This window comes from Glandiceps talaboti, chromosome 14 (assembly GCF_964340395.1).
Source record: "Glandiceps talaboti chromosome 14, keGlaTala1.1, whole genome shotgun sequence".
NCBI lineage: Eukaryota > Metazoa > Hemichordata > Enteropneusta > Spengelidae > Glandiceps > Glandiceps talaboti.
In genome coordinates, this window is record NC_135562.1 from 4,008,479 (window position 1) to 4,022,633 (window position 14,155).

The 14,155-nt window shown below is 34.7% G+C and overlaps 1 protein-coding gene across 1 annotated transcript in view; it reads right to left on the reverse strand.

Moving 5' to 3' along the window:
* LOC144445606 (uncharacterized) overlaps positions 1 to 14,155 on the reverse strand; it is a 29,197-nt gene that overhangs the window by 5,571 nt on the left and 9,471 nt on the right. Inside the window, exons 5-21 of the mRNA XM_078135216.1 lie at positions 13,520 to 13,713; positions 12,659 to 12,836; positions 12,339 to 12,497; positions 9,881 to 9,993; positions 8,995 to 9,025; positions 8,709 to 8,734; positions 8,316 to 8,357; positions 7,611 to 7,702; positions 6,572 to 6,701; positions 5,965 to 6,042; positions 5,218 to 5,375; positions 4,262 to 4,530; positions 3,272 to 3,355; positions 2,828 to 2,937; positions 1,954 to 2,072; positions 654 to 885; positions 239 to 301 (exon numbers count right to left, since the gene is read on the reverse strand). Of these exons, the coding sequence (XP_077991342.1) occupies positions 239 to 301; positions 654 to 885; positions 1,954 to 2,072; positions 2,828 to 2,937; positions 3,272 to 3,355; positions 4,262 to 4,530; positions 5,218 to 5,375; positions 5,965 to 6,042; positions 6,572 to 6,701; positions 7,611 to 7,702; positions 8,316 to 8,357; positions 8,709 to 8,734; positions 8,995 to 9,025; positions 9,881 to 9,993; positions 12,339 to 12,497; positions 12,659 to 12,836; positions 13,520 to 13,713 (2,078 nt within the window). The remainder of the gene's footprint in view (positions 1 to 238; positions 302 to 653; positions 886 to 1,953; positions 2,073 to 2,827; positions 2,938 to 3,271; positions 3,356 to 4,261; positions 4,531 to 5,217; positions 5,376 to 5,964; positions 6,043 to 6,571; positions 6,702 to 7,610; positions 7,703 to 8,315; positions 8,358 to 8,708; positions 8,735 to 8,994; positions 9,026 to 9,880; positions 9,994 to 12,338; positions 12,498 to 12,658; positions 12,837 to 13,519; positions 13,714 to 14,155) is intronic.

Consider the following 14,155-nt stretch of genomic DNA (forward strand, 5'->3'; position numbering starts at 1 on the left):
TATTATCAGTATTTTCCCTAAACTTGACTTTTTGATCCAAGTGTGAACCTAAATACTTATTAAAAGGATGTCACTATTTCCTGGTCGTCAATACTAACTGGTTTCATTTCGTCTGACTCTCTATGATTATCAGGAACTAATTCCTTCGAATTGTTAACATTGAAACTGCGAAAACTATCTTTCTTTTGTAAATAAATGTATCATTACATTATAACTGGAAAAATAGATATCTTCTTACCTTTTTGATCTCCTCTGTTAACTTCTTGTAATTGTCTTCGTACTGTTTCTGTAATCTATCGCACTGAGTTTCATATCAAGTGCAGTTGGAGAGAAAATCGGAATCCATCGCAAGTGAATATATGGTTACTACTTATTATTTTTTTAAATGCGTAGCAGACTTAATTATGTTAAAATCCATGATGTTTTGAATTATAGTGATGGCTATCTATTTATTAATCGAACGACATAAATCTGTTTTAATATAAAGTGATCAGATTACAGTTTTTGTGAGAAATCATTATTTAAGGAACAAACGTTCGAACGATAATCTCTCTCTCTCTCACACACACACACACACACACACACACACACACACACACACACACACACACATATATATATGGATATTTCGAATAATGTAAGAGTTTACACACCTTACAATTACAATGTGTTAGATCATCCCTGTTACCATCCACTACAACATTTCCAATAATGACTACTCCCTGATTTTCGTTTTCCCTTGTTGGACCCTCTTCTTTAGGTACCTGAACGTCATCCAATTTTTTTAGTTGGTTTACCAGATTCTCTCTGTTAACAGATGGCTCGTAAAACGAAACAAGTTCACTTTTCAAGTCCCATCGAGCCAACTGTCTCTCATTATCGGTTCTGAAAAGATCAAGTGCAAGTTCAATGTACAATTATGATTGGTCATGTGCAAATACAAGGCAACTTCTAAGGGGGTGTCCATTATGGAAATGAATTTGAAACCTTGGTATATTTTCTTTTTTATATATAACTTTATCATTTGACACTTTCATGAATATTCTTCAAACAATTTTCGTATATTGCATATTGCACAGTATGGCAAAATAATGACAAATACAAAATATCAAATAATCCCTTAATTTGAGTTGACGGAACATACAGACCTAATCAAAGCGTCCTACCCTAACCAATGACGCAATATTTTTTGTCAAGTACGTCTAGTCAGATAGCCTTGTCGCTATGTTATGTAGCGTTTGAGACAAACTGTAAACTACATGATAACCATTCTTCCTAATGACAGCCTGTTTCAAGTTACCGTTCACCAAATCTATTTGGTATAACCACGTGGAAATTAGTCGCTAAAACTAAAAGCATGTTTACTAAAACTTGATCAGTTCTAGCAATTACCCTAAAGAACACATGCACCAAACTGTGTTTGAATTGAGCCACCCTCTTTTGAGAAAACGATGATACAGACACACACACATACACACACACAGACAGACAGACAGACAGACAGACAGACAGACAGACAGACAGACACACACATACATACATACATACATACATACATACATACATACATACATACATACATACACACACACATATACACACTTTTCATACCTAAATTATAACCTTCGAATTCCCTTATGGCTGGTAAACATGTTGCTAGAAACTGTATTCATTCAACCATGCTATCTTAAAGTGTAGCATGTGCAGTTTCTTACTGGTTTCTCCATATTTGTTTCAAAAAGATCTAGAGTTGGTGAAAGGTAACTTGAAACGGGCTGTACCTCGGTTGTCATTTTTTTTCAATGAGATGCATATTACAAATACAGCTGTGATATTAAAATAGATTTAAATTATTTACATAAAAAGCAGTATTTGTGCGTAAATTATTCTCTAAACCCGTAATTTAAAAGAATCTCACATTTCACATTTAGAACAAGTATAACAAAGACCTACCCCGGCGACAATACTTCAATGACAACACCGATGAAGAAACTAACAACAATTAATGCAACCAAGCCTAAGTAGGTACCAACCAGTATATCACACATTACAGGAGCTTTACACTTCAAACCCTTTAAAATGAAACACAACATTTTTTACGTTCTACTTGGTTGGGATATATTAATTATGTATTTTCTTTTAGATGTTTGCAATTGTATGTGAAAGTGAAACAAAATATGCCTTGTCCTTGCAACTCATTAAATTCCAAAAGATTAATAAAAGTGTAAAATATTTGTTATTGTACGTACAGAAATTACACACCTTTTTTGCAATATATTGAGTTACAAGCACATACCTGATCTACGTTGTTTCTAAATTATTCAAGAAAAAAGCTATGATAAAATTGTTTTGTAAATTAGAACTCAACAATACGCGATCATCATCCATATACGGCCACTTTAACATGCAAGCAGATGCCGTTATCGATGTTTCTGTTACAAAACGTTACACGCTCTAGATCACTATGCATATTCAATTAACAATTCATTTGCATGTATTATCATATCAGTAACACAAGAAACATAATGCTTTGTAAGATATTGAGGAGCTGTATAACACAATGTGTTTCAATCTTAGCAGTAATCATCACTAGACAACTAACGACAGAGTTCTTTGAAGTTCGAAATTCTATCTTGTAGATATGAGTAAAGGATCGATGTCGATTCTATTTCTCGATAGGGTTGTCACAGTGGAAACTGGCTAAAATATACTTATTTTGATATCTGCCATGCAGGCACACAAGCCAGAAATGTGGTGAATGGGTTAAAAGTAGATAAATAAATGCAACATATATAAGTAAGTAAATCATTCAAGTGAAAATACTTACATCGTAATTATACTCGTCAACAAGGGACATTCTAAATAAGCTGAATAGAGTTTCAGATACCGTTGTAAATCCTTCCACATCGCCACCAAAGATCATCCAAAATGCAAAAACTGTAAACAATAAAACATAAGATAATTGCACTCTAACGTAAATATAATACACTATAATGTAATGATAATAATATTAATAAAGTATATCAATAATGTGCCAGTCCTCGGGAAGCACAGGGCGAAGAGTCAGAGAGGAGTATAACTTGTAAAAGAGAATATAACATAGAAATGAATACAATTGACATGGCTTGTGATGATGACCATGGACAGAGAATGACACACAGACGAATGTATGTCCGTAGACCCCAATCTTTATAAATTGCTTGGAAACATTTAGATCAACTATTATATTTCGAAAGTTTATATTATAAAATCTTAACTTAACTTAACTTACAGTAAGCCAAGTAAAATATGATGTAAATGATGCTGGCAAACACAATAGCCCATAGTAATTGTTGAAACTTTCCAATAATCAGATCTGTTTGAAGAGATGCATAAAAAGATTTAGGTTAGCCGTCGTATGATTAGGAAATATCATCAATGCCAACTTGCTTAAAAAGCGTAAATGCTCATGATATTTTCATCTCCTCACCTTTCTTTTGACGTATTCGAGAAATCACCCAATAGCAACTCGAAAAAGAAAACAATAAAATCGCGAAAATTGTGAAATCTCAAGAGAAATAGTGGATGCGGAAACTGACATCAACTTAAAAAGACAAAATAAAGCTGTTCTTCCAATCTGGCCTGGCTTTACATCTAATGGGAAGAAACCAATAACACAAAGACCATTATGGAATACAACGGAATACATAAATACACACTCAAAATATAAAAAAGAAATACCCACCCACCTATTCTAAATTTGAGCGTAATCGGAATCACACAATTCTTTGTGTTATGCCTTATGGCTCCACTAATAAGATAAAACTAAGCGAGAACATAGCATTGGAACCGTTGCCTTTAAGTCATATGAACTATTGTCCTTCAATACTACTGCGTATGTGATTTTATGGCATGTGTTATGTGAAGTTGTTAACTCATCGTAATCATTGAATTAATGTGTTGCTATAATGTTGCTTAGTACGTTATAGAACGTGTAAAAACTCATATCATCAATATACAAGTAGAATTTCAGATTTTGAAAACTGTACGACTAATAATTAGGGTGTTTTTCTTTGAAGATACAACCAGCATAAAGTTGGGTTGTACTGTTAGGAGGTTGTTTAAAATTATGTATAACATGCTATATTGCACTAGATATTAACGCATTTAGATAGTTTAATATTAATACCTTGTTGAAATATTCCAGATATCTTGTAAAATGACACGGTTATAACAAATGAAAATGTTAAACTATAACAAATAATCAAAAGAGTCCACTTACTGAAAAAAGAAATGTGTTGAAGATGGTTGAATAACCTAACCCATAGAAGGATGATGGTAACAGCGAAGATTCGTATGTGGATTCTTGAAGCTATACTTTCTCCCATTTCCTCGTCGGTAAGTGTAGAACACTCTGCATCTTGTTCATTTACATAGCTAACATTACCAGCTAACGATCTACAAAGATCGTCTGACACAGTGAAGATATCAATCACATGGAATGCAACGCATACCAGTAGAAGCATGTATGTGACCCAGTTAAAATAATTCCTACCAAAACAAATGATATTTGAAAACAAATGACGATTGGTACCAATACATACACGTTATCGTGAATAAAAGACAACATTTGCCATATCATCAACTTCTGCAGCGTCATATAATCCGAATGTCTTTGAAATTAACAATTCGCTCTAGCATTGCATATAAGTAAGCTTAATAAGAGAGATCATGCAATAACAGATAGTTATACTACTTTTCCCACGTTCCTTCTCTTTCGCCTATGTCTCTTCTTTTCAAAAACGGGGCACCTTTATTATGAACTTTACTTCGTACTGGATACAGGCGCTCTATAAAATTTCAGATTGAGACTGATTGATTGATTGATTGATTGATTGATTGATTGATTGATTGATTGATTGATTGATTGATTGATTGATTGAACAGTGACGGATCGTTTGATCGGTTAAAAATCTTTTAAAGAAATTTGAAAAGAATAAGTTTATGAGTACATGTTGGTGATGATTTCTTTAATAGTGTAAATGGCCTAGAAATTACAATTTTAGTTAGATGGAAACTTTGAACCATATGTTTTATTAAGGTTCCCGAATGTCAACAGTTAACGATACTTTCGATCAGATACGTGCTCGTGCAGTTGTCATCTCACGATCAGTGGCGTTGTGATTTTTGTAATCCTGTCTAAGAGGGAGTCCATTTTTTTATTCCGTATTTTCTTACCATAAGTTGACCGCGTGTAGAAACCAAGACTTCAAATTGTTCACTTTTACTTCATCCATTTCCAACAGGATCTTCTTGTTTGTTGTTCGCTGGTCATAACGGTAATGGCCGTTTTTCTTGTCAAATGTCACCATTTCCATCACAGCTTTCTTCCAGAGCTGGAATCCATAAAATGAGAAGTCTAATGTAGTAATATGATAATACACTTACGATTCAACAATCACATACAGAATTACATTCGCAACATAAACAGTCTTGGATCAAGTCTACTATTATCTACTATCGTGAGTTACACATCAACATCACGGCGTATCTTACCTATAGTTTGATATTTGCTTAAGTCTTCCTTTCAACAATGTATTTTCTCAAAAGATATGTACATTATGATTTAAAACGTCACAGTGTGTGTGTGTGTGTGTGTGTGTGTGTGTGTGTGTGTGTGTAGGTGTAGGTGTGTTACACCACACGTACACGAACAAACATACATTACACACATACATACATACATACATACATACATACATACATACATACATACATACATACATACATATTCAAATAACATTTAATGTTATTTGACTTTAAGTGCTATATTGACAGATTATACGGTATGGTAAGTTTGCTAATAACACTAACCTGGCAATATATATTGTCTCATAATGCCATTCATGTTATTTCATGTAATTTGTTACACATTTTATGCACCAACAACATTGAATAGTAGCAATAATGTGTTTGCATACTTACAAAATATTTTCTCTTGGAAAGTCGAAATTTTTGTATTTCATTTCCCCACAGTCGAACCGATAAAACAATGGCAAATAGCTACAAAGAAGAAAAGAGCATGATGCTATCATTGTTATTATTATACAAGGCGAAGTGACATCACGATGAACAACCTTTTCCTGAATACTGTCATTTTATCCCGAGATAGTTTATTAAAGGTTACATTACATGCGTATCAAACCATCTACGATGTCATATGTCCAACTATTGCTTGGACGTTCCAATCTATAAACGAAGGCTTGAAATGTTGACATTCTATTTTGAGTACCAAACGGCATATTGCAGCAATGTGTGGATACGGCATGGGTCTAGTATGAATACTAGAATGAACATCTTTCTGGGTGCATCATGTGTTCTGAATGTTCGAAGACAAAATACTCGCAAGCCTTGCTTCTGAATATTCCGAACTATATTGCGGTTTGGCTTACGTCCATGCAGGCGTGATTAGATACTCGAGGACCCTGATATCTTGACATGCGTTTTAGAATAAAATCTACAGTGGAATAGTATTGCATATTTTACGCTTAGTTTTAGCAGCTGAATACAACCACGGGGTTGAGTTCCTTACCCCTAAGGCCACTCTCAGGATATCTCGAGGGAAATCATAACAAGCTCTTCCTTCAATCTTGATCAAGGCTAATGTTGACCATGCGATAACAACTATGAAGTTCATAAGCCCATTGTAAATCACTTGGTTTCTGAAAAAAAGTCATCAACTTTAACCCTATGGCAAATACGAATATCATATTACAGGGCAATGCAATGATACAGTACAGGAATGCATTCTATCGTATTATCATTTTAATTTTTAACTAATAGCCTGCCTTAGAAAAGGACATGTGGTTGTAACATAGCTGTTCAGCTAAATTATTAACTACATTACTATATATAAAGTACACTGCTGACATATTGTACACGGGCATTTAACATGAACCGAATCTTCTACATGTGACAATTTGTGTGAGTGAGTGAGTGAGTGAGTGAGTGAGTGAGTGAGTGAGTGAGTGAGTGAGTGTGAGAGGGTGTGTGAGTGTGTGTGTGTGTTTTGGGGTGTGAGGCACGTGTGTATTGTGTTGTGTGTAACCGTCCATGATTGTGTACATACCCAGATATGTGATTGGTCTGATTTCCCAACAATTTCATATGTTTACATATGCAAATATTACTTTCATCTAAAGAAGATACTTTCAGACACATCGATCCGTATTACACACCAATACACTTCTTTTTACCAACATAAATTTATATGTTTATATATATAGTCCTGAAATATGACCAAATGTACGAACACTATCTATAACAGAACTATACACGTGTCTTTGTCAGTGTATACATTAGTGTTTCAACCATGTAATCAATGTAATATATATAGTTAGACATTACCGACATACACAGTTATGCTAGTGAACGTTTTACACATTTTTGAATACACCTCTGAAATCTTACCAAATGTATAGACACTGTGACAACATTTGTATCGCATATTATGTCACAGGCTAGGCACTGCATAGGACCGGTCGCAGACAAGTCATACTCAGCGCCATATAGACGCAAGAGTCAGTTTCACCATTACGAAGAGGAAATAAGGAGATGAAATGGATATTTACCTTCCATAATCATTCCATTTCTGTTTGATAAGACTCAGGACATATCTGTCTTTGTACTGTACAGACCGACCTCTCCAGATGTTTGAGTCTACCTACATTGCAGAAAGGATAAGTCAAGCACTGTAGATACTTATGATTACTATTAATGTATTAAAAGCTTTTACATTTTAGCATTAAGACAAGTTTCGATAACTCATCTGTCTGTTATTGATTAATGATTGCAACGCGTGAGCATTTTAATGATATCCCACACGGTTACGTCACCAAATAATTGCATTTTACTCGTGTACAGACATCATTGTAACATGGATGTGAGAAATGTCAAAGCAGCATAGGTTTTTATAATAGCCTTGTACAACAGATTTCTCCGACAGCCACGTATAGCTGTGAGAGCAATACTGAAGGGATGTGAACACAATGGCTATTGCAGGGAATGATTCCTATGATTACTAGGCGTCTGGGCACAGAGGTGATGTGCACATCGTGTAGCATAATTATATACTTTTCATTGTAGGCCGGCTGAGGCACACAGCTGGTACATGTTTGTGTTCCCTTCTATTTGGCATTATGATGCGGCCACACTTTTACACTACGATGTGTACATTCTAATGTTAGGATGTAGACGGTTCCCTGTGTAATACTTGCAAAACTAGTCCGTTTTTATCCCGTCCCCATTTCTTTTAGAATATATAAATGGTGCATTACCGGAGTTGGATCTTCGTCCTTTTCTCCACAAGTAAAACAACACTGAGAAATGCAAAAAAGAAGGGTTAAAGTAAGAAAGCAGTGTTTTGAGGCATATCAAGGCATTTGTCCGACTTAAATATTAAGTTGAATCTGTAACTACGATAAAGATGTTGCCAATCTCAATAAATCATCACCAATGGGTAGTACTTGGTCATTTTTCTGAGGGGGTGATCTAAGTTGCTACAAAGCAACTTGGTTTCCATTTCCGGACATGTACGTCTGGGTGTATTCTAATATATAATTGACAAGTTTTATACGTAGTACAATAAAATGTCATAACAGTGTCTATACACACGTTCTATGTATTGTAAAGAAACTGGGTAGAACAAACTTGTTAAACATTTGGTTTACCGGTTCCTTTTCCACGTTCCTGTCATCTGAAACATAATACAATGAGAACTAGTTAGAGACCCAACACTTCGAAATACTGTATTTGTTATTTATATATGTTTCACTTTCAAATTTTTGGTCATATGTATTATAAGTGACTTCGAGCATCATACTTGAAATCTAGATCTTTTCTCATTAACGGGTTTTTAAAATATAGGTCTTAGCTAGGGTTCATTTAACAGCCAGGATATGAATGAAGGAATAGGTTCACACCTTTATCATTATACTCATTGTTATGCTGACATACCTATAAATCCCCTCTGGATAATTTCCTGCATCTGAAGTGAAAGATAAATTATTCGTTTTTAGTTCATTGACAAAATAAATGTGTTTAAACACAACATTTTTGATTAATACCCTGAACAATGCATATTGCCACGTGAAATGTTACCCAATAATCTTTGTCTTAAGTTTGTTTTAAAACCAGATAACACGGGGAAAACACACACATTCACACACACACACACACGCATACACGCGCATACATACATACATACATACATACATACATACATACATACATACATGCATACATGCATACATACATACATACATACATACATACATACATACATACATACATACATGCATGCATGCATGCATGCATGCATGCATGCATACATACATACATACATACATACATACATACATACATACATACATACATACACACACACACACGGACGGAAGGACGGACGGACAGACAAACAAACAAACAGACAGACAGACAGACAGACAGACAGACAGACAGACAGACAGACAGACAGACAGACAGACAGACAGACATGACTGTGGTTTGCTTTCTAGGACAGTGTAAATTAATCAGGGAGATATATTTTTTTAAAATCACAAGTGGTGTGCCCATATGACATGCCATATTGCCTTACAACATGGGTTGATTGATTGATTAATTCTGTCCTTCGGCTGAAATGTAGAAACTGAGATCACTATAGTGATCAGAGGTAGAAATATACTGACGAGTAACTTGGCTTGTACGAGGTATATACTTACTACATGTGTATTAACCTTGACTAGTTTTCTTTTCTGACCAATAAAATAAAAGTAGAAAGAATGCATTGACACACGAGTATATTTCGTCATTCATACCAATCGACACACAATATTTTACTCACCAAGTCTGGCATCACCAGTGCAATCAGTTGAAGCGGGGATTCCTTACTCTTATCTATTATCGTTGGGTTTGCATCATAGTCAATAAGCAATTTTCGACATGTGCCTGGGCAACCTATTGTTATTGTAACGAAGGTAAATAGTTAGCACTTCCTACAATGTGCAATTATATAATAACTGGTTTATTTCTAGGAGAAATATGAACGAATTTGTATGATGACTATTCCTTTTCAAAGAAATCAACGGCATTTCGTATTGTACACAGTTGTGACGTTATGATAGGTGGGTGGTTGGTATTGTTAGCTTAAAATAAGCAGGTTGTCTGTGTGATCCTCGCTTCTTAATATTAAAGTGGCCATATAGAATTTTAATTTATGGAACGTTTTCATCATGGCTATTAGGCCGTAAATACTAAATCATCATCAATATGGCCAGTTTAAATGGAAAGTTACATGTTCGAGATATTTCCTTTTTCTGATACCTAAAGTCCTTGGATAAGATATTAACAACACCTGTGACAGTCAACCAAGCTATAACCAGATTAAACTGAATGCCCCCCCCCCCCCATCGTAAGGGCAAAATCATTGATTTTGGGCCTACACACGTTGTTGGAATGCAGAATTCTGAACTATAGATATTATACATGATATAAGTAACGATATGAAACTATATGAATTTTGAAGCTTACATAGTTAACATATTGCCTAATCATTAATTATGCAAATTAACCATTTAGCTTACAAGTTAAATCATCAAGCTTCAAATGACGCATGCACGTCTTTACCATAAATGCATGAACTAAATTATCTGAAACTTAAAGTTTGCATTCTAAAGATATTGCCCGAATGTCCAAATATTTACTTATGGAAATCACGCATCACAAATAACAACATCATAAGCGGAAGTATCAAGTTAAATGAAATTTGAAGTTCGCATTCTGAAGATATAGCCTAATTACCAGAAATCACTTATTATACAAATTACCCATTAACATTCAAAAAAGACATGCTAACAGAATATATTGGATAAGTGTGATTTGTTATGATTAATGCCAAATTATATGGAATCTGAAGACTGTATTCTTAAGATACAGCATAATTACTGAAAATCATTAATCATTCGAATTAATCATTAAAAGTAAATGTTTTATCAACAAACTTCATGGGACAGGTGCGTATTATTATGGTTGATGTATGTACTACATTATATGAAATTTGAAGATTGCATTCTTAAGATACAGCCTAATTACCGAAAATCATTAATCATGCAAATTTGTCATTAAAACTGTAAACTACATCAACGAATTTTATAGGACATATACGATTTGTTATGGTTAATATAATTATGTAGTATATTATATTAAAATTGAAATATTTATTTTTAAGATATAGCCTACTTACCGAAATTATTAGTTATGCAAATTATTGACTAAAACTGTAAGCTAAATCAACAAACTTTATATGACATATGCACTTTCTCATGGTTAACAAATGTACCAAATTATATTGAATTTGAAGTATGGGATCCAAAGATATAACATTATTAGTAACAAAATAGTGCTTAATTAGTCGGTTTCATTGATATGCAAATTTCCCTAATTAACATGAACAGATCTAGCTCAAACACTAATCAGCATAAAACGGTATACAACTCAAAGAACAAAACAGGTGAAAAGAAGTTTCAATGTCAGTGTATCTTGGTAACCAAGCCAATTCGTGTGAAATCATGCAGTGACTCTCCAGAATCAAAAGTGTATGAAAATACCAATATATCCTGGAGTTGCACATCCCTTTAACCAAACAAATAAGATTTCTTCTGAAGAAGTAAAACTTTAAAGTCACCAATATAACGCCTAGTAATAATTTTACCATTACGATAAATGTTCTAGATCACTGAGATCCATAACTGTACGTTTAAAGGGAACAATCTAGGATATAAATGCATTATAGATAGATAGATGGGTGGATGGACTGATGGATGGATGAATGGTGGATGGATAGATAGATGGATGGGTGGATGGATGGGTGGCTGGGTGGATGGATGGATGGATGGATGGATGGATGGGTGGGTGGGTGGGTGGGTGGATGGATGGATGGATGGATGGATGGATGGATAGATAGATAGATAGATAGATAGATAGATAGATAGATAGATAGATAGATAGATAGATAGATAGATAGATAGATAGATAGATAGATAGATAGAGATGAGTGGATGGATGGATGGATGGTGGGGTGGATGGATGGATAGATAGATGGATGGATGGGTGGGTGGATGGTGGGAGGGAGGAGGGAGGGAGGAAGGGAGATATATATAGATAGATAGATATAGATAGACAGACAGACAGACAGACAGACAGACAGACAGACAGACAGACAGACAGACAGACAGACACAGATAGATAGATAGATAGATAGATAGATAGATAGATAGATAGATAGATAGATAGATAGATTTTACCTGCGCGGACAGCTGCCATCAGTGGCGTCCGTTCCATTTTGTCTTGAAAATCAACATGTCTCACTTTCGATATTTCCCACAGTTCTGTGATCAGCCTTTCCATAGTTTCTTCGGCATTGTTTGATGCGGCAATGAATATCCCTTTTTGCAAGGCTTTCTCTGAAATAAGTTGAACATGAACGATCAGTTATTATCACATACATACATACATACATACATACACACACACATACATACATACATACATACATACATACATACATACATACATATACATGAGTGAGTGAATTGTCTAATCAAATATAATGATTCCTTCTCACCTTTTTCTTCAGCTTTGCATTCACTATTATCTTTACCAAGTAAGACTTTTAGTGTTTCTAGTTGGTTGAAAGCAGCAGCAACATGAATTGGTTTGCGGTTGGATTTATCATATTTATTGATGTCGGCTCCCTTCGAAATCAGGAATTTCACCAAGTCCACAGAATAGCGTGCTGTTGTCTACAAACAGTTCAAAAACAAAATTGGGTTTGATTATTTCTTCTAATTGCAGTCATTTATTATCTAATAACATTTCTTGGTTGTAAAATACCTTTAGCCATATTCACATAAAGATTAGTCTTTGAACTTAGTGGTTTATAGGTAAGACGACAGTATTAACCACTTTAGTTAAATACTATACATTTTTGCATTTCAAAATCGAGATTTCTTTTACAAACAATTTCCTATTCAAGGGCAGCAGATCAAAGATGTTTTTCTTCTTAATCAATAAAAAAGTTTATTGCTGTTGTTTTTTAATATTCGAATTAACCAATTTCATAAGGGCAAAGTTTTGCTTGATGTGTTATGTAATAGTGCTTTATCACATTTGTAAATAATGCCAACAAACATTATTCAGTGATAAGAAAGATAAGAAACCCCACTTCCTTAGCTAATGGCTTGATTCTGTAATGAAAATGATATCACATTTTATCTCACTCTGAATATAAATCAACATCACTGTCGGATTCAAACACAGAACTGTTTATTTGTATTCATAGTACTAGTGAGACAAAATGTTACATGTTTCATGTGCGCGCGCTTTAAGTGCATTTGGTTTGTTTGTGCAACTGCAACATATTGAATTGAAACTCTTTCTGGTATGGCAGTACCATATCTCATCCAATATACGATAAATCAAATACCTCGTGCAATACAGTCTGGCCGTGCTCATCTTCACAGTTTATGTCAGCTTCAAGCCTAAGGAATTCGTTTACATCCTGTCGCTTGATTTCATTTGAGTACTTGAAGTAAGCTATAAGCTTTGAGTTGAGTCTCTTTCTTCCCTCGTCAGCATAATCATCAACCTTACATTTACACAGTAAACTAGTCGTCGGTGCTTGATAATAAATGAAAAGAACCCATTACGCATAAGAGAGAGTCTTCAGTAATTACGGAAATGGGAGGCCCGGGGAATTGGGGTTGGGGTGTAGTTTATTAATTAATTTGCTTTGGGTATTGGGTAATGGAGAAGAGCAGCGTCTAAGCAAATACAATTGGAGTTACATTTTAATTTAGCCACTTTATTCAACTTTGCATAGTTTTTGTTTTTGGGGGGATCCTACCATTGCCACCGTGCACGCCCACACCCACCTGCCACTTCCCATCACTACCCCCGCTGTACTGTAATATCGAAACATATAGACGAATTGGTGCATGCAACCATGCAATAAATCAATTTTTAGTTGTGGTGTGAGGAGATGAGATGAATGGGTGTCAGATAAGGGACGAGGTTACAGTGTAGTAAAACATTTGCTGATAATATCATAGAGCTGAGATGG